This window comes from Erigeron canadensis, chromosome 8 (assembly GCF_010389155.1).
Source record: "Erigeron canadensis isolate Cc75 chromosome 8, C_canadensis_v1, whole genome shotgun sequence".
Lineage (NCBI taxonomy): Eukaryota > Viridiplantae > Streptophyta > Magnoliopsida > Asterales > Asteraceae > Erigeron > Erigeron canadensis.
This window is the reverse complement of record NC_057768.1, coordinates 42,467,603-42,495,224: the sequence shown is the minus strand read 5'-3', so window position 1 is coordinate 42,495,224 and position 27,622 is coordinate 42,467,603. Positions and strand designations below refer to the sequence as shown.

The 27,622-nt window shown below is 31.7% G+C and overlaps 3 protein-coding genes across 4 annotated transcripts; 2 read left to right on the top strand and 1 right to left on the bottom strand.

Annotated features, from left to right (window-relative positions):
• The first annotated feature begins 10,378 nt into the window (after window positions 1–10,378).
• Window positions 10,379–13,329, top strand: LOC122580070 (thioredoxin 1-like). Its single transcript, XM_043752340.1, has 2 exons — window positions 10,379–10,761; window positions 12,836–13,329. The coding sequence occupies exons 1-2, from the start codon at window positions 10,500–10,502 to the stop codon at window positions 13,147–13,149; spliced, it is 576 nt and encodes a 191-aa protein (XP_043608275.1). The 5' UTR covers window positions 10,379–10,499; the 3' UTR covers window positions 13,150–13,329.
• Window positions 13,330–17,089: 3,760 nt separating this feature from the next.
• Window positions 17,090–19,839, top strand: LOC122578667 (E3 ubiquitin-protein ligase RMA1H1-like). Its single transcript, XM_043750683.1, has 2 exons — window positions 17,090–17,215; window positions 18,948–19,839. Exon 2 carries the CDS (start codon window positions 18,968–18,970, stop codon window positions 19,706–19,708), a length of 741 nt encoding a protein of 246 aa, XP_043606618.1. The 5' UTR covers window positions 17,090–17,215; window positions 18,948–18,967; the 3' UTR covers window positions 19,709–19,839.
• Window positions 19,840–22,480: 2,641 nt separating this feature from the next.
• On the bottom strand, window positions 22,481–26,091 carry LOC122578448 (pentatricopeptide repeat-containing protein At2g20710, mitochondrial-like). 2 transcript variants are annotated; one of them, XR_006320508.1, is made up of 3 exons: window positions 25,667–26,090; window positions 23,606–24,919; window positions 22,481–22,703 (listed from the first exon to the last, which is right to left on the bottom strand). XR_006320508.1 is itself a non-coding variant. In XM_043750418.1 (3 exons), the coding sequence occupies exons 1-2, from the start codon at window positions 25,967–25,969 to the stop codon at window positions 23,750–23,752; spliced, it is 1,473 nt and encodes a 490-aa protein (XP_043606353.1). In that variant the 5' UTR covers window positions 25,970–26,091; the 3' UTR covers window positions 22,481–22,703; window positions 23,719–23,749. The 2 variants fall into 2 exon arrangements, 1 of the variants encoding a protein (XP_043606353.1); XM_043750418.1 differs by having other exon boundaries at window positions 23,719–24,919; window positions 25,667–26,091.
• Between the last annotated feature and the right edge of the window lie 1,531 nt (window positions 26,092–27,622).

Below are 27,622 nucleotides of genomic sequence, written 5' to 3'. Positions count from 1 at the left end.
CAAGGAATAGAGATTCCATCAAATGAGGGAATATTAACATTCCAACGGAATGTGATTCCTTCATCTTTAACCAACCAAACACACTAAGGAATGGAATTTAATTCCAATTCCATCAGATTTCATCAAATTTTGTGAACCAAACGCGACCTATTATTTGTCTCCTTGATCCCTATATATAATATATTAATCATTACTTACTCTATAAAAAATATACCCTTTTTAAGTAATTAAGATTTTGAAATGACCACATTACCCCTATTCTTTAATCACTAATTTAAATATATTCACCTATTACTTATAATATCCTTAATAAAATAAATTACAACATTGATCTTTCAAGCTAGCCTTAATGAACCATATTAACCCCTCTTACATCAATTAATTTACATTCACCACTACGCCACCACCACCGTCACCGCCACACTGTTGTTGTCGCCACACATTTGTCGCTACCACTATCACTGTCGCATCGCACGGGCATTCTTCTGGTATATATACATATATGTATGCATCAAACAATTAAGTGAAAGTTGTTAGTTAAAACTTTTGTTTAAAACTTACATTATATATAATGAGAGAAAGGTATCCGCGTGTTGCAGCGGTGATGAAGGTGATGGCGGGGTGATGATGTAATGGTGGTGGCAGCGGTGGCGGTGATCTACCTGAGGGGTTCCGTCCTAAATTTAAAAATTATTCGAAAATATATCAAATGATCTCTCTAATAAAAGAGCATTAAATTTTAGGAACACCCATATAATTTTATAATTTATCGCTGTACGGTTTTTGAGATAAAAGATTTGAATAAATTAGAGGAATAAAATAATTTATGGACGAGAGAAAAAATAAATAAGGGGTTGAGACTTGAGGAGAGATAAAGGGTATTATAGTTATTTTAAGTAAATATAGAATAGATAAAAGGGACATTTTGGGAAAATATATGTTGAAATTTAGAATTTAGACAGAGGCTATTTGTTTTATATTATATAGTATAAGTTTAAGTTTTTATCTATACTATCTTATAAAGCATTTTGGTCTTTTTTAAAATTTTAAAAGATGATTTGAACTACCTAAATTACCTTTCTTCTTTATTCACTGATTTAAACATCTCTACCTAATATACCTATAATACTCTTAAATCTTAATCACTCATTTTTTTTCTCTACTCAAATCTCAAACACTCATTTTTTTTCTCCTCCATAAATCATTTTGTTCCTCTAATTTATTCAAAATCTTTTGTCTCAAAAACCGTATATCGATAAATTATAAAAATTGTATGGGTATTCTTAAAATTTCATGCTCTTTCATTAGAGATGTCATTCGATATACTTTCAACGAATTTTTAAATACGAGTATGGAGCTCGTACGACTAAGGCATTTGACTATCACACTCTATGACTTATTACCTCCTATGACCTATCACCTCTACCATCTCATCGCCGCATTGCGCGATGACTATTGCTCGTTTGTAATAATCTGTTTGTCAAATTAGTTGAATATACAGGTAATTTACAATATAAAAAGATTAAAAAAAAAAAATACACCGAAACCATAAGTAAAAGTGGACATACTATGTTGAGATGTCCGTAAAGATTAAGGAGTAACGAATTGTTAAAAGATGTAAAGCTTCCTTTCATGCTTCCAAACATCACAATCCATTGGCTCGTCAGTACTTGTGGCTTCTTCGGTTAATTGACTAGGAAAACGACGAGGTATGTGTATATGTGTATGTCGTTTAGTAAGTGATAAATTAGGGAGTAAAGATGCGTGATGACACAGCTGATGAAGAAAGTGGATTGTTAATTGTAGGGAGATGAAGGAAGTGGATACTGTGAATCGTTTAATTAATTTATTGTCGGGAGATTGATGTATAAGTAATTTTGTTCTTTGACCTTAGAAAATACTTTTTCCTAGTCTCTTTGTTGAGTTGTGAACCGAAGACAAAAAAACGCATGAAGCGTGAAAAATTCAAATTATATCACTCCTATCGTTTATACATATTTAAATATGAGAGACTACTAATATAGTTCTAATTATATAATCAATATGGTGTAATCATTTTTGTGGGATATAGAAATAATATAGAGAAGAAATGTAATATATGAATATATATTTGACGTGATAGCTTGTATATTTCAATATTCATATACGAATACATATGAATCATTTTCGTTCAGCTCTGTTGCTACGTACATAAATCCTAGCTGATCAACAAATATAGTCGCATCAGTTAAGTCCAAAATATAAAATGCAACAATGTTGAAACATTCGTTTATTCATTACAAATTAAATGTAATTCCTCACACTTATGAGTACAAATTAAATAAAGATAGGCCCTGCCTCAAAGGCATAGAGCATTACTTCCAGTACTCCAAGATGTAACATATGTCCAATAATAAGGGTCAGGAAACGATGTATTCGATGGAGATATAAAGAACCCTTCGGGCCGTACTAACCAAAAACAATAATCAATAGAAAACCCGAACTTACTGCACTTCCACCTAGCAAGTTTACCAAAAGCTTCTAAACATTGATATCGCTGCCCCCACCATATTTCGCCATCGAAATGGGTCGTATGATCAAATCGCTCACAAAACGACCAATGGTAATAACCATTGATAGGAATGTCATGGAATCCGAGATCATCATCTTTTGATCGGATATGAGCTACAATAGTGTCGGGAATACCATTTATAACATACATTTTCCATTTGGCAGTGAAGAAACAAGCATATGTAATGGAGGAAAATGATAATAATAATAATGCTATAGTGAGAAGGATCAAATGATGAGTATGCATTTGTATAAACTAGTGTTGTACCCGCGTGATGCAGCGGGGAATAAGAAAAAAACGTCAGTGGTTTGATGGTGGTTTGTGGGGCGGCGGCGATGAAAAAGAAATAAAAATAAGCCGGCGGCGGTGGATGGTGGTTTGATAGTGGTTTTTGGGGGCGGTGGTGGATGGTGTTTATGGGGGGATAGTGTACATAGAAGGTGGATTGCGGCGGTGGATGGTGGTATTTGGGGCGGTGGTGGATGGTGGTATTTGGGGCGGTGGTGGATGGTGTTTATATGGGGGAGAAAATCAGAGAAGGGGGGAGGGAGAGAAAATCAGAAATCGGATGAACGTATGTGCGTGTAATGAGCGTGACGGGAGAAAAAACAGGGTAGTGTAAATTAGGAGGGCATAAAAGATATTTTAAAGGTAGAGGTGTTAAAAGAGGGGTGGGGTAGTTTGCTTATTAAGGGAGTATAGATTAGATTTTAGAGGGAAAATTTTCATAATCTTAAGAGACCTACTTAATTTAAGTAATTAATTAACTTGTTTACTCAACCTTTTATAAGGAAGGATGGGTACTACTATATATTCAAACAAATTGAATGACACAACTAACTATAAAAGTATTCACACTTTTCACTTTGAGTGTCCAAAACGAATTTAACATTTTGAGTGTCACAATATGGAGGTTGTTCAATAATATAGTAGACGGAAAGAAGATGGTACCTTATGAGTCAATGTTTTGTTACTCTTACCCGATACATATTATCAAAGTATTAGATTATTAATATATTAGTGTTCAGGCCCGTCTAATGGTTGTGTAGTCTCATAATATATTAATCAAAGTTAAAAAGTTGAAATTCAAGTATATTAAATACATGCCGAATAAACATCCATAGAAAACAGTTGCTTGATAAAAAAAAAAAGTTGTACAACTTTGACGATTTATTAATAATGTACATGTCGGCGAAACAGAACTTGCTATCAATAAACATAAATATTAATAATTAAAAAAAAAATGCATTGTGTATGAAGATCGAGTACTAATTCTTGATATGTAAATTTCTGCTTCATAAATCTCTCTATGTATTCTTAGTAACTTGATTCTTGATGACAACTTTTGATATTCTTTTAGACAAAGCTAATTCAAGAGAACTTTTCTTATGCAACGAAAAGCTAGCGAACAAACAGTAATTTCTTTTGGTTTTTATCAAATATAGACGATTTAAAAATTTACACAGTAACGGTATGATTTGAGCAACCATATCAAAACTTAATCAATACGAAAGCTAAAGAAAAAATACATGAAAATTAACTTCATATAAATATTGATTCTAGTTTACCTTTTTTTTTCCAACTTTAGTTAAAAAAATTTATTGCAGCTAGTTATATCTAAACTTACTACAAACACAAACAACAATTTTAGACTAAACGATTTAGAGTTAAGCTCATCAAAAAGAAAAACAAAAAGTTAAACAAATGGTGTACAATATATAATTTGAAAAATACGTACCAATTTATTAACAAAAACCATCTCGAACGTAGGGTTTTTTTTCTATAGTTTTTTTTTTTCAGTTGAGAATATATGGGGTTTTTTTTAGCTGGTATATATATAGATAATAATAATAAAGATTTTTTTATTATATTTTTTTTATTAAAGGTCGAATCTTTGTTAAATAAATATTAAAAAAATAAATGATTAATAAAAAGAAAGTATTAGACTCAAAGAGGAAAATTATGGAAGCCAAATGTATCATTAACCTGCTATTTTAGTTATATTATAGATTATATGTAGCGAAAATTACTCGTAATAGTTATTTCCCCAACCTTACCGTATTTAAATTAAAAACTTGCCTTTAACTAGTTCAAAAAGTATACTTCATATATTCGTGCTGGACGGTACTTATGAACCGATTTTGTTTTCATTACTGATTTCGTTGCTAAATTACCTGTAAGTATTATCTTGTCTTGAACAATTTGGGGGTTAATTGATTCCTTCTCCCATAAATCATATACTATGCTACTATAGATTTAGAGAAGAGTACTCCTCCTATGATATAAGTAAGAAAAAAATCTAAATTATATTTAATATAAATGTGTCATATTTTGAATTTTTAAAGTTTTTTTTTTTTAATATAATTTTGACATTTGAATATTTCGATTTGTGTTATATAATATCTAATAAAAGTTATATGAATTGATTGAGTTTTAAATATATTTTTTATTGGTATAAATTTCATCAAATATTATATAACACAAATAAAAAATATTTAAGATCAAAGTTTATAAAAAAAAAAATTTTAAAATTCAAAATATGACACATTTGGTGGGACGGAAGGGCATTACACATTTTTTAGTGCGATGAATCATGTCCCTTACACAAGTAAGAGAGAACGTTAAGTAATTTACTTATGTCTTTTCGCTACAATTTTAAATATAGGTATCTTTTATTATACTAAAAACAGTTGCTCTAATAACTTATCGACCAATCACAACTCTCAATTCTTAAAGTTGACTATTGTTTTCAATTTTGACTTTAATTTATACTTTTTTGTTTTTCATTACAAATTTACACTTTAGACCCAATAATTTTAATACAATAAATAAATAAATAATAATAGTTAATATATATCCGATAGAATTATAACAAATATTTATCCAATAGAATAATAACCGATGTATATCTAATAGAATAATAATTAAGATATATCCAATAGAATATTAACCAATATATATCCAATAATATCTTCTATCATATAATAAAATGATAGTGACTTATTATCATTTTTTCATGTTCATATATCGCTAACTATGTCACAATTTAAAATTTTGATAAACAAATTATATTTTGTAATATTCAAAAATCGCTAAACTAAACCACTCTGATGAACATATTTTTAAAAAATATTTCAATATAAATTCTAAGTATTGATATATAGATCAAGTTTTTACTCTCAAAATACTATATTAAAATTAAAACCATAATAAATTAACATCCAATATTAATAACGTTGTATACACGGACCTAAAATCTAGTAAGCAATGATAAGAAAAATCTATAACAAATTGAAATACATATATAATACTGTATCTATTTATTGATTTGATTATGTATTGAAACTTCATGTTCACCCCAAGGTGTAACAAACGTCCATAAAGGATCAGGAAAAGATATATTCAATGCGGAAATGTAAAATCCGTCGGGTTGGACCAACCAATAACAAGGTTCAACACCTCGAAACCTATAACATCGGTCTCGAGCCAATGTACCAAAAACTTCCAAGCTCTGATAATTTTGACCCCACCAAAACTCACCGTCGAATTTTGTCCCGCGATCAATTCTATCACAGAATGACCAATAGTAGTAATCACCACTTGAAGTCACGGTATGGTTTCCGAGATCATCGTCTTTTGATCTAACATGAATCACAATATCATCAGGAGTGCCGTTGGTAATATAGAGCTTCCATTCTGTAGTAAAGAAGCAAGCATTAATTGTGATGGAGTTAAATGATAGTAATATAAGATACAACACAAAAAAACTATGCATTCCAACAAAAGCGTCTAGACTACTCTAGAGAGTTATAATTTCGTAAATCGTAAGGTTATGTTCTCTCAACTTATATATATATAGAGGGAGGTCGGGAATCCCTCTCTGAGGGACCAGTGGTAATTAAACTTTTAACGTTTTAAGACATTGATCACACATGACATAACCACGGAGTAATAATCATATATATTGACAACAATATATTAAAAATCCTTAAAAAGAAATCATTAATGTTTATATATGTTTCGAGTTGTCTTAAAAATACAACATTTATATATCTAACTTGATTGTAACTTACAAATAAGATACTAAATATATGGCCGCGTGAGAATGTGAGATAGATCGTTTTTTAAAGTTTCTGGCCATGTCATGCGGCTGGTGGGTGACAACAACCAACCTCGCTTCCTTTGGTTGCTGATGATGTTGATGTACTCTAAGTTTGTATTAACTAGTTTTTATTTTTTCCTTGTCAAAATTGTGATTTTTTATTAACATAATATGAATATGAAAACTAGTAGACGACGAAATTAATTACTTGACGAGTTTCTAATAAAAGTGTTATTTGTTTAATCTTATAATATGGATACTGTTATAATATTTTTCAAATAATATTTGTCATCTTATGTATATTTCGGTAATCGAATTCGGAGGGTACCACAAAGAAATATAAGAGGAGGCATAAACAAAAATATTTATAATTTTTTTTTTCAAAAGAGGCAAATTTTAAAATTCCATAAGAAAATTTAACAATATCTGAAAAAATTTATATTTTCAAGTGGCATTGGCCCCTCCTACCACGTCCTGATACTGCCCAGGAATCTAATTATGTTATCATTAAATAGTGGTAATATAAATATTTTACATGATCGCAATAAATTAAAGAAAATGTTTTCTCACGGGAAAGCTTGAACGAGAGAGAGACATACATAAAAAAAGACAAGAAAAAAAAACGGGTTTTGATACAAAGATTCAAATGAAGGGCGCTATAATCGAAAAGGTTTTGTAGATTAAAACGACGATAAGTTTTAATTCAAATTGTAAATAAAAAACAGTGAAAAATAGAAAAAATATGAGAAAAACTCAATTAATAGAAGTGACCTATATACTATTATATAAAAATTCCACACTTCCATATTTTTAAAAATAGTTAGAGAAAAAATGACATGTGAAACGTTCATTTTATTGTTCATGGGTTGGTGACATATTAGTAAGGTCTTTGACATTGGAGAAATTCATTAGGGTTCGAATCCTACTTCCTACAAATGTAGGAGTGGATTATTAGAAGGGTTTTTCGAGAGTCTTAGGTTTCATCCCAGGCATACGTGGACCGTGCACTGCATACTGCCCAATTAGATGTCAGTGTGACGTTTCGAATGATAACTACTAACTCGCTATTAAAAAAAAATGTTCATTTTACCCTTCATAAACCTCATTTTGAAAAAAAAAAACTGCAAGAAATTACTCAATTGCTCTTAATGAACCTCATTTTGAAAAAAAAAAAAAAATAAGAATTTGCTCAATTACCATTAATGAACTAATTTACACCTTATATATACTTCTATATCGTATAAAATATCTAAGTCCCCTCATCTTTGGAAATAATCAGAAAAAAAAAATCATTTAAAATGATTATTATAACCTTAATAAAATTGCTTTTGTAAAGAATTATATAAGATTATCTAATCGTTTTTGATGAACTAATTTACACCTTAAACATTTATCGTATAAAGTATATCTAATACAACTTTTATAACAATTACATTTAAATCAATCTACAATACTCAATGTCACCACCATCACCAATAGGCGCGTCATCACCACCAAATAGGTCACCACCATCGCCACCGCATTATGTGGTACCCTTTTATTCTTGTTATTTTTGTTAAGTTAATCTTCTTTCAGCGCTATTTATTTAATTTTCTCTTTTGTTTTTCGTTCACAAACGTAGTATGATAACTCATGTTCTTGTTATACCTTCTGTCCATTTTTCGTGTCCCTTTATTGTTAATACCCAACATTTCCCAATGATTGCCAAGATGCAATAAATTTCCACATATTTCCCTCATTTTAGGTTACAGTATCAACCCCGTTACATGCCATATTATATGGCAAAGGTTATATTTTCATGTTCTAATACAATCACCAAAATACTGGTTAGGACGTGTATAACTGAGTCAAAAAATATCATCATTCTCGAACAATCGTATTATAAAAAACCTTGTCTACTACTGTTTTTTTTTTGTTTCCATACCGTCACTTCCGTTCCATTCATAGCCTTATCTTCTTTCGGTATGTTTTGCTGGAAACTTTTATAAGTTTATTGGAACTTCAAGGTTTTAATAAAAACTTTACCCCAATACATTTTCCCTTTTGAATGTTTAAGTAAAAATCAACATACTTACATTTTATTTTTAGCTTCAGTAATCTTTTTTTAACTGATGTTTATCAAATGTTTTTTTTCCACTCTAACAATATAAAATTACATCAAAATAATAGACCATGTGAACTCCGCTGATTTGTAAGGACCCAAGATTCACAACCTTATAAACTCTATATATATATATACCGTGCTTAGTTAAGTAGGGATTATTTACACCGAATATTGGAGTTTTGAGTTAATTTTCTTCACTAAAAGTTTTCACGTTTTTTGACTATATATTTTGTTTTTTGTGATCTACGATTGTGTCTTTAATTGGTATCATAGCTTTGTTAATTTGTGTCCGGTTGTTAGAGTGTAGTCTTCGGTCGGTCTAGTTATATTGGTGACCAAAGTAGTCGGTCGAGTCGAATCGAATCTTGTGGACTTTTTCTCTTAGTCATTGCTGGAATTAATTTTGTGTAGTCACCTGAATCAATTTTGTATACAAATTAATTCTTGCTTTGGAGATTGTGATTGTGTCTTGGTATCCAAATTGTTGAATTAAATCTTGCTGCTCCTTTTGAATTCGATTGTGGTTGGTTGATTAATTTTTTGAGGTACTTAGTAGTTAGGTTAAGTGATTGAACATCTGCCTTATAAGCAGGAGGTCTTGGTTTCAAGACTTGGTAAGTACATAGGAAGGCATTCTATGAAGGCTTGGCTTGGGTATAACCAGGTTCAAGTATGAGGAGACAGGGTTTACCCCTATTGATCGCCGTGCCTTCGGGTGGATTAGTAGAGGGTTTTCCTCCATCGGGTATTTAAAATAGATATTTCTACTTAGAGGGAGCTTTCTAACGCGGACCCGGTTAATACAACGTATGTTAGACCTATCGCTGTCGTATCGCGACACAAAATTCTCAAGTGAAATTCACCTTAAAAAAAAAAATAAATAAATAAAATTAATTCTTTGAGGTTGGTGTCTCTAATTCTGTACGAAAACTCGAGTTGGTGCTCAAATTGGTCGGTGTACTTTATATTGGTGGTGGAATAAATTTCTTGTTTTTGTTACATCGAACGAAAGTAATCCATTGATATTAATTCCTTGTTGATCGGTTTCGTTCAAGTATATAATGGGGATACTAACGAAACCGAACATGTTGTCGTTTCAATGTTCAATATTAATATCAACTAACTATGCAATTTAAAACATATATATGGAAGTGATTTTATAGGATTCATAGAATATGGGAAGTGGAATTTGTGGGCTTAGTGATTTTTGGTTAGTTTTATATATACCGTGTTTAAGTGAGTAGAGATTATATACACCGAATATTGAAGTTTTGAGTTAGTTTTTTTCAATAAAATGTTTAGTATGTTTTGACTATATTGATCTTGGATTCGCATACACCACTAGATTTTGGCAATGCACCACCAAACGTGCTTTACAAAGTTATACTGTACAACAATGTAAAGTATGTTTGGGGTGTATTGCTAAGATCCGGTCCCTAATAAGAAATGCAAAGTTAGAGAAGTATAGCTTAAAAAAAAGATAAGAATTATCTAAAATTATACAAACTTTATAGGTGAAAAGTTAATAAAATTTATATTTTAACTTTGATTTTAATCTGAAAGTTCTTCCAACTTTAAAAAAGAAAAAAAAAAGGAGTATAATAGTAGACCAAATTGTGGTAAAGTTTGATCTCACTCCAATCTTCACTCGCCTTCTTTCTCTCCACCAAAAACGAAAGGAAAAAAATAAGAAAAATAGAAAAGAAAAATCTTTATTGTCTATCTATCTTCAGTTGAATTGAATGGCGAGCGTTATCTCATCTTCTTCAACCAACATTCAATCGGGCCGGCCAATCATCATCGCACGACAGCAATCATCACTGGGTGGTTCATCCAAGTTCAATCCTCGTCCCTTTCTTCTCAGTTCCAGTTTCTCCTCCGGTTTAAAGATCCGTCACCACAAGAATTTTATTTCAGTCAATAATAATAATAATAATCAGTTTTCACGCAAATTAGCATCCAACAACATTGTCTGCGAAGCTTCCTCAGATACCACTGTTGATGGTCTGCTTCTTTCCTTCCTTTTATCTTCTTATCTTGCTCAATATAATATATATACACACACACACACACACAAACACACACAATTAAGATAAGCCAATGTGACTAAATGAAGTTGTGTATATATTACTTTGCACAAAAAGAATATTATTGATTGACCGCAATGTCCAATTTATGATAAAGAATTCATTTTTGAAGGATTTATAATTATTTTGACATGAGGTTTTGTGTATATTTTTAAGCTTAGTCTCGGAAATGTACGAATTTTAGGATTCGTAAGGGAATGTTTGAGGGAGATTATCTGATTACGGCTTTGCAAATCGCAAGTAAATAAGAAAATGGTGTTTGGCATACTATTTGAAACAAGTGATTATTTTTTTAAGTTTGTAACTTTAATTGGGAGGATATTGGATTTTGAAGGACCAAGTTAAGACCTTCTTTTTGAAAATGCCGTTTACAAACGCTAAACCTGTATTACAACCGCAAATTTAAACGCCCCATATGTTAGTATACATTAAGTACGTTGGGTGACGACATAACGATGATAAATCATCTATCTTGTGGGAATTATATATAATTGGTAGAAGTTGTATTCTGCATCTGGTACACTAGGAGAGTGATCTTGTGGAGAGATATTTTTCTTTGTTAGGTTGGTCTTTTTCTTCTTGTAGGTCTTGGATCTTTTGTGTAGTATATATTCATACAAGTGTTTATGTTTCTCCGTGACCAATGCTTGTTAAAGTTAGATGGATGAGCTGAATTGATTGGTAATACTAAGTACAGGCATGATATCTAGCGGCAATCAGTACTGATGCTTAATTTTTTTTCTTTCTTTTTTGCAATGTCCGGTTGATGCCGACAGCGGGAATAAGTACAGCAGAGGGTGTTTGTTAAAATTATTTATGACGTGTCAAACTTTGATTGATAGTGTTAATTCTTAAAACAGGGTGTGGTATATATATAATTGCACAATGCACACTAAAAAATCAACTTCTTGGATGTCAAAGAATTGTTGTCTTTGAATGTAGCTACATCATACCGTTAATCATTCTCATGCCTATCTCCTTTCCCTTATGCGGAAACTGGAAAGTGTGTTTCTTTTATTAAGTGCATTGATAGGCTTAACCATGATTATCTTCATCACTTTCATTAAGTTTTTCCGCCTTTTGGGCAAGTATACAACTGTAAATCCCTCCGTGTCCACTGGTTTTGTATAACCTTGCAAAAAAAAATTAATATAGGTGTATCATATTCAGTATTCTCTCAAAGTTATGCAGTTCGCTATCTAATTGTGACAACAAATCAGGAGTTTAAGATGTTGTGATTTGTTGTTTTTACATGTATGTAGATTTTGAATCTTTTGGTCAGACTATATAGGTTGCAGGGTTTGATTTTGTTGCTCTAAATTAGATGCTTAGGACATGAGAAAAAGTTACCGATCATCCAACTGGAAGGTTGGCACCCTTACGGCCTTAAGCAATAGTTAAACATGATTTTTGTAATCAATTTTAGTTTTGGACTTTTGATCAGTTCAAGTTGGCTGAAATAGATGGCATTCTTTTCAGCTCTACTCCTGGACAATTGACATATACGTAGTAGAAAATTACTACTTTCTTAGATAATTTTTTAGGTATATGTGTGTATCTAGATGCTTATATTCTTAGTACAATATTTTATTCACTGAAATGTGCTTTCCAGTTTTGTTTTTCTATCTTGGGTCATAAAAGGTAGTATACATTCAGTTTTCTTCAACGATAATGGAGAATGAATTAAATAGGCTTGATAGAACTTAGAAGATCCAACTTCATTGAATGCATGCCAATTGACTGTGATGAATCTTCTGTGAATAGACTTGAGCTAAAAGCATCAATTTGTTTTTCAAATTAATGTTATAGTCAAGCAATGCTTATGCTTATAAGTACTATAGCTTTAAGATTGTAGTTAAATTGGTTAAGGGCATTGTTGTTTCTCAAAGCACTATCTGACAATAGTACAATTGTATGTGTGCCAGTTTGGTAATCAACTCTTAGCTAACATCTTCCTCAATATTCACCTATGTTCGCTTTTGAAAATGCAGTTCCATCAGTTACCAGTGAAACATGGGACTCTTTGGTGCTCAAGGCCGACGGGCCTGTGATGGTCGAGTTCTGGGCTCCATGGTGCGGTCCATGCCGTATGCTTCTTCCTATCATTGGTGAATTGTCAAAGCAATATGTTGGAAGACTCAAATGCTACAAATTGAACACAGATGACAGCCCAGCCATTGCAACTCAATATGGAATTCGCAGCATTCCCACAATCATGATCTTTCTCAATGGGGAGAAAAAAGATGCAATTATTGGTGCAGTTCCAAAAACGACTCTAACTGCTTGTATCGAAAAGTTCATATAGACGTTATGGTAAGCGCAGCTTTTCACACCTCATCAGCTTTCCTTGTTCCATGTTTCCACATTTTCTTTTGTATCTTACTTGGGAATTAAGTGTACAGTTATTGAAGGTTCATTGACATGTATGCATATCACCAATACACAAGAATTGTTATAGTTATTTATATCGGTATTTTGGGTCTTAGTAGGGAAGACCGTCATCTTTTTATAGTGATCACTTTATCTGCTATATAGTTTTTGTGGAGGCCGGATGGTGATGAAATTGGGTTTAAGTTCTGGATTGGAGTTAAAAAGATATTGCTTCAATATGTGTCAGGAAATAATGGGATGTCGTACCAAATGCAGAATGCCCATTCGCCTTTTGTTTGTCGCTCGTTCTTGGAATGTGAAGACAGTTAACAAGAGTTTGCGTCATCATTTCAACTTTTTTTTTTTTTTTTTTTTTTTTGAAACAGGATGATTATATAAAACACCTTCCAAGATGTGTGAGAAAGAGTAAACGGGTATATACACCTGTACCGTTATGGATAAGCAGCTTTATTTTACTTTCACGACTTGGCTCATCAAGCTTTATGAAGCCTGTTTATTTGACCGGGAGGGAGTTGTCATCATCGTGTTGGAGGTAGTTGCGACTGAAATGTAGTTGTAAAGGAATTGGGTAAGATAGTTAAATACAGTATTTGAGCTCGGAGGGATGGCATTTCACCTTTCACTTCCTTTTTCACCATTCACTTCTAACCAATCACATTATGCCACCTTAATTTCATCACTTACTCACCACTCATTTAAATTTTGTTGTCACTTCACCACTCACTACAATTTAAAAAAAATTAACTTAAAAACAAAAAAAAGTTAAATCACATGATGATGATTGGTAGAAAGTGGATTATGAAGTGCGTAGTGTGACCACTCAATTTGACGCCGCCACTCGTGGTAGATGGTTGGCGGCGGCATTCCAACGTGGTGCCGCACCCACCACGCATCGATCTTCCAACCAATGCCATCCCCTCAGTTGGTTATGGATGATGCGAGTAATTCATGAAATATTACTTTATTAAAACAACTCATAGTAACAAACCATTGAATGTGTCTAAACATCATTTGACTAATGGCTATCAACGTATTAAACAAACATTTGAACCATACATGGTGTTTTAAATAAAATAAAAAAAGGGAAGTCAACTCCGTTGGTTAATAAGTATTTCATGATGCACGTTTAAGTTGACTATAATTAGTTCGTCTAAAAAACAAACTATAAATTTATTTTGTAAGTTACTATTATCATATTTGACAATTAAACTCCATTGAAAATTGAATAAAAAAGAAATACTCGTAAAAGACTGTCAATATATCAAAACCGTTTTTAAAGAAAAAAATTAGCAATACGGTCATACGCAAAATCAAAACATGAAGGTTGCGACTTTAATCCAAAATCCCAAGCCTTAAGATCACAAGCATTATGTTGAGATTTTGTTGATTGCTTTGTGAAACTATTAAAACATGATCAAACTTATAAAGCTTAAAAGCTTTTCGTTCACATAAAGCATTTTCTCTTGTGTTATTTGGAAATTGGAATGTGGATATTTGTATCCATCGGTGCACTGAAAGTGACATTGATTCTATCTAGCATTCTTGTCCATGTCATTCCATCTTCTTAATACTCGTACTTTCTTTTGTGTACTTGTAATTCTAATTATTTATCTTTATAAAAACAAAAGTATCTAATATTGTAGATTGTTTAATAAGGTTGATATATCAGATTTTCTAGTTTTAACTTATAAGTCTCATAAAAATCAATACATCTACTTTATATAATGTTATATATGTATTATTGATTGATTTTGTATGTCGAGTGACAGTGGGAACAAAATGGTTTTCAAAGTATAATCTTTTAGTTCACACACGTCTCCTAACGGCTTAGCCAATGTTTATTGCATGTATGACAAAGAATAGTTGGCTAATTTATTTTCTTTATATGGATAATTCTAGATTTAGATATTTTGGTTTCATATATTACACACGAATCATGTTAAAATAAATAAATTAAATTAAGAAAGTAAAATTTATTTTGCTAATTTACAATCGCAGTGAATGTCCGGTTGATATTTTTATAATAAATTTAAAAGTTAGCTTTTGATACGTAAAGTACAAGTTTTTCATACAAGATAATAACTTTAAAGTTGTGATTAACATTTTCCTTATTTTGTAAAACTTATAATTTGTCCATTGAACTTTAAATCATTTTTTTTTACCAACAAATAAATAATGCATAACTAGCTTCACAATGATACATTTCCTATTATACTAAAAGAAAAATCATCATAATTTTTTTTTTTTATTTATAAAAGTGAGATAATCTCTCACTAAGTTGTATCTCATAATTTTTTTTTTATAAAAGTGAGTTTTGGCCCCGTTTTACGGGCTTCAATTGTCGTTTTAAAAGTTTCGTTATGATAGTTTACTTGTGATACTTAAAAATCCAAAAGAAAAAAGGTTTAACAAAATTCAAGAAATAATTAAAAGAAAATAAATTAATGTTGTGTGAAGAAACTAAGAAAACCACATAAAAAATTTTACAATATCAAATACATACATTTAATTTGTGAAAAAAAAAAAAACACGAAAGGAAAAAAATATGTTTAGTAAAAATTTACAATATATTAGTTGAGAACACAAAAGAAAAAAAATATGAAAAACCAAACAAAACCAAAAGTGAAAACCCCAAACGGGATCCGATATGGCAAAATCTAGATAGTGATGCGGGATATAAAATAAACTAATAGAAGTGAACACAAAAGCAAAAAAGTTGTGCAACAAACCAAGAAAAATCGAAAGAAAAAAAAAACGAACGGGATTCAATATGCTAAAATCTGAGTAGTAACACGGGGTGTAGTCGTGTAGGTGGACCAATAGAACCATGTGGTGGCAAGTTTTCAATATATTAGTTGAGAACCCAAAAAAAAACCCGAAAGTAAAAACCCAAATTGGATCCAATATGACAAAATCTAAATAGTGATGCTGGTATAAAATGAACTTATAGAAGAGAACATACACAAAAAAAATTTTGATATTCCAAAATTCGAATAGTAACACGTGTATAGATAAACCAATAGATCAGTGCCATATGATGGTTTTTAAAAATGTGATTTTAGTTAGATTTTTCTTTTTTATTTTATTGGTTAATTTGGGCCCAACATTTATGTGATGTTAGTGAGATCTACCTAAATAACTTTCAAACTTGATGGATGTTTGCGCATTGCAGCGATAAAAATAGACAACGTTTGAGGTGTTGTGACAATGTTATTCAAATCAAGTACTTAATCGAAACTTTCATTTGTATGTTAATTTTTGACAATAACAAAAAAAAATATATATATATATATATATATATAACTAACAAAGAAAATTCTAATAAAGCTTGGAACTTTTGTAAAGATTAAGATGGGGTGTAAATTAACATACTAAGTTCTTAAAAGTTTAAGGAAGAGAGTCAGTTATTTTTAAGAGAAATGCTTAATTGACAAACAAATCTTTACTAATATGTGGACCGATGAAAGAAGGAGAGAGAGTGAATAAAGAGAATAGAAAAATAACTCTATTGACGGTTATGGAGGTGTTTGTAAACTTTGTTAATAAAAGTTTGTTTGTCACTCTAGCATATAGATATTAACCATTCTCTAGATGTTACTTTATCAAAACTTTGCTTTATTAAACTTTATCCATAAATATACAAGTTCGAATTTGAGACGTATAACACTTGTTATATGTTGTGAACTTGTGATCACTACGTTTTATAACCAAAATCAAAATTAAAATACTCGATAAAGTTAAATATAGATAAAGTAAAAGATAAATCGTATGAGGAAACGTGAGGGAGTGTAATTTACTCAAATGGTACATATTGTTTCTATAAATATGTATTATATGTATATGCGTCGAAAGCAATGGTTTTCACCGAATCTCTTTTTTCTTCCCGTATACACGCATTCTTTATTATTCTCCTTCCTTATCATTCAATCCTATCATTTCCATCTTCTCAACATTAAAGAATCTCTGTAATTAAATTCCAGGTATATATGTTTTACTCTATCTATCTATATTGTACATACATATCTTAATCCTTAATTTTTTTAATGCTACATCTGTTATATAGGGATAATTATATCAGCCCTTCAAGAAAAAATAAAACACATAGATATGAAATCGAAATCTTAACTATGTATGTGCTTGATAACAAATTCCGTTCATTGAATTTTCCTAATCTTGCCCGGTAAATTTCATTGGTTTTCAGAATATTTGGGGAAAAGGGTTTTTGTGATTATCATCAAGTTTTGATCTTTTTTGGCAAAATCATTTAAACCCAGTTTTTTATGGTAACATTTGCTGGTTAAAATATTGTACATTATTAAACGAATTGTACGATTTTAGATAGGGGTACGACTGTTTACATGATGCTCGGTGAGTTGATACACAGGAAGAAACAGAAAAAGTAGAGCCTTAGACCTCCTTTATATATATATATATATATATATGTTTTATATGGCCGAATGTCTTTATGGAAGTAGACTGGTAGAGGTAAGACCACCTCCCCCATACCCCTCTCTAGTATTGGGACTTGTTGTTGTATTTATATGTTTTTTCTTTGTTTGTTCGTTAAGAAATAAAATAAGGGTGTGTTTGGCACGGGAGCTTATGAAAGCACGAGCTTATAAGTTATAAGTCAAGTTTGTAAGCTTCATTTGGCTCACAGAACATTTTTTGTGCTTATAGAAAAAGAAAAGAAAAAAGCTGCCAAACATTAAGTTACACTTGAAGTAGCTTTTGTTTGGTGGTTGGAGTTTTGTGGAATATGAAAGTACTGATATACTACCTATAAATTGTATTTCACATTTTGAGTTTTATTTGTTGATTTTTGATGCCATTATACATTTATAAGCTCCAGCCACCAGCTAGTTTCCCAAACACGTATAGACAATTCAGGATCAGGATAGTCTTACCAATAGAAATGCAGAACAGGATTTTAGAGACAATGAGTGTGTTTGTTATAGAGATCTTTAGATTAAGCATTTTAGAAACTTGAAAAAATTTTTAGGGCGCGTTTAGTTGGACAAAATGTTTTTAAGTTTTCCATTTCTAAAAAACCCTTGAAAATTTTGAAAACGCGTTCAAAATGAAAGATGTAGTTTTCATTTTTCCATTTTAAAAAACTAGAAAACATGTTCAAATTCACTTGTTTTCTAATTTTAGGTTTAGAAAATAGAAAAGTGAAAACAAAAACTGAAAAAAACAGTTTTCTAATTTTAGTGCAAAAGTTGGAAAAGGGAATTTTCATTTTCTAGGAAAACTTTTCTAAAAAATTACAATTTGAACGCGTTTCCTGTTTTTCATGTTTTCTTGGAAAATGAAAATGGAAAACAAGGGAGTTTTCTTGTACTAAACGTACCCTTAGTAGCTTATGTGAAAATAAGTTTCTAACAATACACTACAACTTAGCCTAAGAAAAAGTTTTGAGAAACATACCCACCAAAGTTTTAGGGTTTATCTTTAATATATTAGATGCTACTTGCAAGTTAAAAAGATTTTGAATTTGTGCTTGCCTATCAAAGTTCAATATTATACTAAGTAGGTGAGGTGGTTATCTTATCCTGACTTATAAATATCAATGCCAAAAAGTTTATTAAAGAAATAGGATAACCTTATCTAATAAGTTGTAGTACAATAATTACTCTTTTTGTCAAACAATAGTGAACTTTTGTTTATAACAAGTCCTAATCTTTTTTTGTTTTATGTTTCATACAATAGCAATTACATACACCATCCAGATGACCATGGAGCAATATCTTCAAGATTCCGTGTCGCGGAACAATATAACCAAACAAAATGAGGTTGCCCAAAACAAGTGGAAATCATCAAATGAATCCATTGATGAATCTGAAAATGATCCTTCAGGCGGTTTCGACTGTAATATCTGTTTAGACATGGTCTATGACCCTGTCGTGACACTATGTGGACACCTCTACTGCTGGCCCTGCATTTACAAATGGCTCCACCACCAAAGAACTTTACCCGAATACTTGGAGAAGAAAAATGCCCAATGCCCTGTTTGCAAAAGTGAAATCTCTCAAAAAAGTATAGTCCCGCTATACGGTCGTGGTGAGACTGCAAAACCTGTATCAGAAGAAAAGCCTCTGAATCCTGGCATCACGATCCCACGAAGGCCTTCGAGTCCTAGGTGTAGTCCTCAGACCGTTCCATCTCAGCAACCTAGTCTTCGCACCTATCAACATGTGCCAATGCCTCTATCTATGTCGGGTGTTGGTGGAGTGACTATGACAAATATGATCAATCCAACTAGCCCGACAACTGGTATGCTTGGAGAGATCATATACGAGAGGATTTTTGGTAATGCCCACTCTACTTTATTTGCATACCCGAACTCATACAATCTAGCAGGGTTCAGTACTCAACGTGCTAGAAGGCAGGCAATGCAAGCAGATAGATCCCTAGGCCGGATTTGCTTTTTCTTATTCTGTTGTGTAATGTTGTGCCTTCTCTTATTTTGAAAATTGTTTTGGAGAACCCTCTATTGATCATGATGTATATTTGTATAAATTATGAGAAGTTAGATAGTATGACCTTGGATATGTAACCTGGTTGTTATAAAGGTATATATATATGTGTATATTGTAGAACAGCAATGATATTTTACTAATTATGCCTACATATCCTTAACTATGTGATTCTGAAAATGAAAGAACAAAGATTAGGATGGTAGAGAAATGGATCTGGCAACAATCATATGTATTACACTATTACGTAATAGATGTACCATTGCTCATTATGAAATTAGTTGCCAGTGCAACTGTTTGGTTAAAGTCTGCCTTAGTTCTAGTTAGATGTCACTCAGAAAGTATGTGCTATTCTATATCTTTCATATCAGAATTGGTCTACGTGCTATTGACTCAAGTAGCCAAGTCGTCTATGCAGAATATCGGGTTTTAAATGGGCATAGTGAATGGGATATATCGTATATAATTAAAATTAATTTACATTAAATGAATTGTTTGGATAAGCTTCAGTACCAAAGGCTCAACTACAAGTTTTAATGCATCCAAATATAAAGTTGTCATATTTGGAGTTTTGGTAGTTGCCAAACCTCATGTGTCAATTGTCATGTCACATATGGTTCATATATTTGTTATAAAATACTACTGTATTTGTGGTTTTAGGATAGGTTTTTAATCCTAAATCTTCACGTCTTTATCTTATTGATGTTCCAACTTCCAGTTGTTGTTCACTAGACATAACAACTTGTGTGTGACCATTTTACTACTTTTTGACAAACTTAGACAACAATAAAAAATCTAGTTATTCTGCCGTTGTAACTGTTGAAAATTGGAGAGTTATTTCATGACTTGAACAAGACGGGTCGAGTCAAAAGGTTTAGTTCATACGAGATATGTGTGGATAAGTCCTTATTCCCCAATTCTATCTAAAAGTTGTTAGTAGGAGTTAACTGGTTTTTAGGTTGTAGAGATAGAGTAAAACTCTAGGAGTAGTTAGAGATTATCTTTACATATGAAGAGCCTATATATTGTATTAGCTGTTTTGAGTTATTTTCAATGAATTACAAGTTTTGGTGGGGATCTCTTTGTGTTCTGATCATAATACCGACTTTTTATACTAAAAGTAACAATATCCGGTTAGTGTCGATGTTGGTTTTATAGGCCTTATGGTGAATATTGAATAAGACCATTTAAAGTGAGTTAGTTCTCTGATTCGAATCTTGTAGGCGTTGTGGAGTCTTGACTCTTGTGAGCGTTATAACCCTTGACCAGTATATTGGAATTTGAATGGTTCGTCATGCATGTGAATCAGATATTAGACAAGATATTATGGATACATGTTCGGCAATTAGCGTAAGTTGAAAACTAAGGTTATATAACTTATATAATTTTCCTTTTGTGTCAGTTCATGTTAGTCATGTATCAAGTCTAAGTTAAACCGAATCTTGTGTGTTATATGTGCTTGTTCAGTTAATGTATATATGGTGCAAAGTTGACTTGTTAAATTCAGCTAATGTTATTTGTTATTGGATGTATCCGGTATAAGTGACTGTCATCATATAAGCTTTCATGTCCACCGCCATGTGCATTGCGAGTTTATAAATTTTCAATTAGCCGCATGTATAAAAAGGAATATATGAGAGTTATTACTTTTATATGAGAGACCGTTAAAAATTAAATTTTATTTTTGATTATGCACATATGGCTATTACTTTTATCGTGTACAACTAAAATTTGGTTTATTGTAGTCTTTGTCCATATGTGCATAATCAAAAATAAAATTTAATTTTTAACGGTCTCTCTCTAATCGTTCAACATGAAAATTCACATAAAAGCACTATTAACAATGACCAATACAAGATAAAAAATAAAAGGAAGACATGTAAAGCTAGAAAATAAGCAGCACATACAGATTTATTATATGGGGGTGACAACAAATACATATATGCACAAAACATTTTTTTTCCATTTTTGTTAGATAAATTTTAACAACCGATATCTATTGTCACATTCATCTATATTTGTCTTCTACAGTAACAGGACATGGTCAAAATATACATTCTGTTATAACGTGGCAACTTATGAGTTATCATGTAATTGTGAACATGGCATGATCGATGGAATGGGTAAGGTCGTAAGGAGTAGGTTATAAAGTGGACAAGTTGTCAACTATAATATATAGTATTTGACTATCGCTTTAAAGTTTAAACTTTTGAAAGACATCAAGATTATAATGCTCCCCTCATCAGGGGGAATGCGTTCAAAATATAAACATCGTTTTGCAGAACTTGAAACCTCAATCTCATTGAAGAATTACAATATAGAGTAACCCACCAGTATGGCTACTGGCTAACATCAGGAAGTCCAACTACGTTTACCACAAACATGAGACATGAGGCTAAGATTTGAATCCCATATGCCACGTTTAATTATGTTGGAGTTGGATAAACCCAGTTTTGTAAATTATAAGCAAGTCATAATCATTAATCAACTTGACAATTAACAACCCCCTTTTACAAAACTATTCTTGGTTAAAGCGTAGCAGAATATTTCCTAAACATTTTTAACGACTCAAACACAAAACGACAAACTCTATTATATTTTAAAAAAAATTCGCCATGACCTTATCGTAAATTCAACAACCCAACCTGTAAAAATTTTCCAAAAATCCTTGTGCAAGACTAACTCAAGCTTTTTCAAACTAAAATTTACCTCCAACTTACCAAACATAACTAAAACATAATTTTACTTGCCAACTATCATTTGACCTATCATATAAACTAGTCAAATGATCATAACTAAAACATATTACATACTACATCTTTACAAGCTATATTTGATCATTTCACAACACAAAAAATAACACTTTCAAACATTTGTTCAAGAGCTTGGTTCGCAAAAGGGATTTACTATCACCAAAATTACACTACCTTCACCTCAAAATCTCTAGCTAATTACTCCAACTTGGCTTTATCCTTTGATTCACTTGAACCTATAAAATATAAACAACTAAAAGATAAGCAATTTTGCTTAGTGAGTACAAAATACAATTATGCAAGTTTTCATCATATCAATTATCTTAGGCTAGCACAATCATAACACTTTATCATATTACTTGAACTACTTGTATTAGCCAACTAACAAGCATATGGATCCATAGCTACTATTAACTCTACCTACAAGAATTTAATCAAATTCTTGTAGTTTTAAACTCTACCTACAAGAGTTAAACCAAAAGTCAACTCTTGTAGTCTAACTACCTACAAGAATGGACAACGCCAGCTCTTGTAGTCTAACTACCTACAAGAATGGACAACGCCAATTCTTGTAGTCTAACTACTAACATAAAGATACTTTGTACTCACCTTATTAACGACAACTTGCAAATAATCCTTAAGATAACTCGAACTCAAAACCTATTACAATTATCAATAACATTACCTTCACTTGAATTAACTATAGATACTAGCTACACTTGAAATCCCCAATTATTTCATGATGAACCCTAAATAAATTCTTCCATACTTCACCCAAAATCAATCAAAGATATATTATTATTATTGTTGTTGAAGAATTAGAGATTTAATTATGATGGGAAGAAAAGATATATTAGTAACTAGTAAAGATCAAATCTTCACTTTCTCCTGTTTTTTTTTTTTTTTTTTTTTTCTTTTTTGGCGGTGCAAAACTCTCGACGACCCACACACATATAAACTTCCAGGAGGTTTCTAATGTAATTGTATTTTAATTAAATTAAGGGTATTATATATTATTAGTTACACTTTAACCCCTATAGTTTATCTAATAATGCATTTAGGCACTAACATTTTAATAAGGAAACGACTCATTTATCCTTACTAACTATAAAATATAATATCATAGTTAAAATATTACCGTTTAAAAATCGGGGCGTTACAACATTGTTTCCATTCAGATCACACTTTAAAAATGTAATCAAAAATAGAAACAGAAGACATCGATAAATTATGCTCCAATGAGCGACTTACTAATCTAAAAACTTGTAACATCTCCACTAGATCAGCCACGACTCTCTTCAACTTCATCAGATTCCTCATCAATTTTATCAGCTAAAGAGTCTGCATCAGATGTCTGTGGAACACGAAGCTTATCCTGGAAAGTTTTCTCAATCTCTTCCACCATCTCCAAATCACCCTTCCCTTTCAGATATTCAACACACACATCAAAGGTATCTTGATCCAGCCTACACCAGCGTTTATCATCAGCCAAAACACATTTTTTCAGCATTTCCACTGCCTTCTCCATCTCATTCTTTTTAGCATATCCAGTAACAAATAAGACCCACGTGCTTGCCGGAGGTTTCTTTCCCATATCCACAACTCGGTCAACATATGCTTCAGCTTTGGCAAAAAGACCCTTCGTGCAGTAAGCAGTAATCAGCATATTCGGTAATCTGAAGTCATAAGATAATTTTTGTGTTTCCCATTCGGCCAATACTTTCTCTGCTCCATCGATATCATCCAACTTGATTAATGCGTAAACCATTGCAGAATAACCCCTGTTGTATACTTTTTTCCATGACGTTTTATATAGATCCCATATACGATAAACATCCTCTTTTTTACCAAGAGAGGCGTACTTTCGAAGAAGAATTTCCCATGCTGCCCCTTTTGAGTTTCCACTTATATAATTCTCTGATTTTTTTAGCATTTCATATGACTTATCAGGTAAACCTGAATTATCATACCCAGTCGATGCAATAATGTAAGCATTCCAATCAACATTAAGACCTAAGCTTTCTTCCAATTTTTGAAGACCTCTTTCCATACCTTCAAGGTCAGAAGCAGCTGCATAGGCACTTAATCGAATGTAGAAAGTCGGTTTGTCACAAGAAACACCCATTTCTAGCATTTCTTGATAAACTTTTTCTAACTTTTCCATATCTCCGGTCTTTTTATATAAGTTAAGCATGGAGTTGTAAGAAAGTGTTGTCATCATTCCCATACGTTTCATCTTCTCCGCAGTTGCTTCTGCTTTCTCTACTGATTTAGTAGTTGCATAACAATTTAGAAGAGCACCATAAACATGGAGAGTCTTTACATCATCTGGCAAGCTATCGAAATACTTCTCAGCTTGTTCTAGCCCTTCAACTCTTGATACTAAATCCAAATGAACCGCAGCCCCTGCTGGTTGCAGTTTGGGATATTTTGTAGAAATCCATTCTGAAATCTGCGATTAGAATAGATAGGTGAGAACATAACTGAAGATGGAAGTTTATCTTCCCTTTCTATAAAGATTGATCTAAGGGATGTTTGAAATTGCTTATTTAATTACTTGTTGCTTATTTCACAGCAGCCGCGAAAACAGATACTCTTCATAAAACCGCTTGTGGTTACTCTATGCTAATAAATTAGCACTTAATTTTTACCCCCAATGGAATTTGAATCAACAACTTATGGTTGGTAAGCCGAAACTGAAGTTGTAGTTTAATCTTTCAAAGATAGCTTTTATAAGCTAACTATAGACTGCTGTCATCTGACACTTAATCATATCAAAGATATAAATCCGTAAAAACATATACTAATTACCTAAAGGCTAAAATAACAACACACATTTCCAATAATCCGAATTGGGGGAACATCCTATTCTTTTGGGATAACGGGCATTAAAGCCGACTCTGTACACACTTTTAGACAACTTTTTTCTTTCAAATAACCATATAGACAGACCTCAAAATGAAAAACTAATTTCATTTTATGGTGTCTTAATTAGGTCATCCATTTCAACAAAGTGTGGGCTACGTCAGCAAAACACGAGCACTGTTATCACATGGAATATTTTATTAAACCTAAAAACAAAGGCTAGATAGAGCATCTAAATAACAGAAAATAAAACAATAGACATATATTTAAATATTATGCTACCAAATTTTATAAAATTAAAATAAAAAAATAAAAAAAGAGGAAAAAAAAGAACCTGAAGAGCGTGGGTGTAGCGTTTGAATTTGCGGAGGCTTTTAACGATGACAACAAGCTGTGAAAAGTGGATAGATTTGCCTTCCTTTTCCCATTGTTCAAGTAATGGATACATTGAAACGTTCGGATCGCCGACGGGTGATATCCTTTTGTAAAGATTCTCAGTGATCTTGTTATTAGACATGATGTTGTTTTGTGTTTCTGTCGAGTAAAATGAAACCGCCGCCCTGCAAGACATGGTTGAAATGCCGTGATGAATATTTGATGATCTAGACAAGGAGGATCTAAGGAACGCCATCATCATGGTTGTGTTTGTTCACAGTCACAGGAGAGTTAATTTGGGGATGATTTTAGAGAGTGTGTGAGGGAGTGTCATTTGGGGTGGGGATACAGGGTTTAGGGTTTTATTTTATGACTTCAGTTTACTTTTAGCCTTTTAGGCTTGGGCCTTTCTTATAAATAATTTTATGATCGGTAACATATCTATACTTCTATATCCACCTATATATAAAAAAATATTTTATATTTGAAAGTTAGACCTCTTAATATTTTATCTAATATCTTTTAAAATTATTTCACATATACTATCAATCATTTATTTTTTAAAATATATTAATTAACCATTCACATCAATTACCTTTATATCAATTATTTAGACCACTCTACGTCATCTTCACTAACAACAGTCTCTCCCACCACCACAGTGTCGCCGCCACAACCATCGCTGCAATATGCGGATACCGTGCTAATATAATTTTACTTGGTTATGTATTGTTACAATAATAATAAAATTGAATATATTATATAAAAAACAATAATGTTATGGTAGTTTTCAAGGTTGTAAAATTCGTAAATCGGGATCGGATCGGCGAGATAGGTCGACGGGAGATTTTAAAAAATCAAGGAGATATCGGATTGACGAATAGTAAATAATAATAATAATTTATGGAAGGGATTGCACAAATATATGCAACAAATACAAGAAATGGACAGTTTGCAAACTGTGGTCAATTCAGTGGCAACAGAAAGAGATATGAATAAGCTAGGAGGGATTGTAAATAAACTGATTTTGGTTGCTGCAGTATATTACACATGGCAGGAAAGGAATGGAAAGGTGTTTAAGAATCAAGAAGGAAACAAGGAATAACTATGCCAATTCATAATTGATAGTGTTATATATAAACTCATGACTTTTTAAGTAATGAAACAAGGAATGTGGAAAGGATAAGAATTTGGAATGGATAAACAACACTTTAAAGGCTAAATAAGGATGCTGATATGTATGGAAGGCTGCACTTGTGTATGGGAATAATGAGTCATGCAAGATGGGACTAATTAGTCCCATATTGTTGCAGGGTAGGTGTAGATTAAAGACTGCAATTTGAGGTTCAAAGAATACTGTTAGACATTGAGATGGGTTAGAATAGATTCTGTATTGATTTTAGAGTGTATATAGTTGAATGTAATGCTTAGACCTGTCTAAGTTGTTTATATTGTAAATTTGTAATGGTTGGACTGATTATAAAATTTTCACATTTTCTAAAAAAAGAATTAATAATTTATAGAAATATATATAATAAAAATTTAGAAATATATTAAAAACTCATAAATTTTGAACTTTTGTATAACTTATATTTAGAAAGTTGACAAATATAAATAAATATAAATATAAGAATGATGCTTTATTAACAAACAAATTACAAACAAAAATTTACAAACTTATTTGTCACTAATAAATCATGGAAAAAGAAATAGAAAAAGAAAAAAAAATCAATTTAATTGGTGCACCTCACATGACATGTGATTTTTTTTTATTTGACTTTGACCTGATCCATGCCGAGATTTGACGGATATTCTGAGATTTCAGCCGACCCACGATTTTTCCAACGTTGACCAGCGTTGACCTGATATATGACTCGATCTAGCCATCCCGTCTCCTTGACTGCCCAATCCCGAA

Coding starts and splice junctions, on each gene's coding strand:
- LOC122580070 (XM_043752340.1), top strand. CDS start 10,500: ATGGCGAGCGTTATCTCATCTTCTTCAACCAACATTCAATCGGGCCGG. Junction 10,762..12,835: donor CTCAGATACCACTGTTGATG/GTCTGCTTCTTT, acceptor TTGAAAATGCAG/TTCCATCAGTTACCAGTGAA.
- LOC122578667 (XM_043750683.1), top strand. CDS start 18,968: ATGACCATGGAGCAATATCTTCAAGATTCCGTGTCGCGGAACAATATA.
- LOC122578448 (XM_043750418.1), bottom strand. CDS start 25,969: ATGATGATGGCGTTCCTTAGATCCTCCTTGTCTAGATCATCAAATATT. Junction 24,920..25,666: donor GCTACACCCACGCTCTTCAG/GTTCTTTTTTTT, acceptor TTCTAATCGCAG/ATTTCAGAATGGATTTCTAC.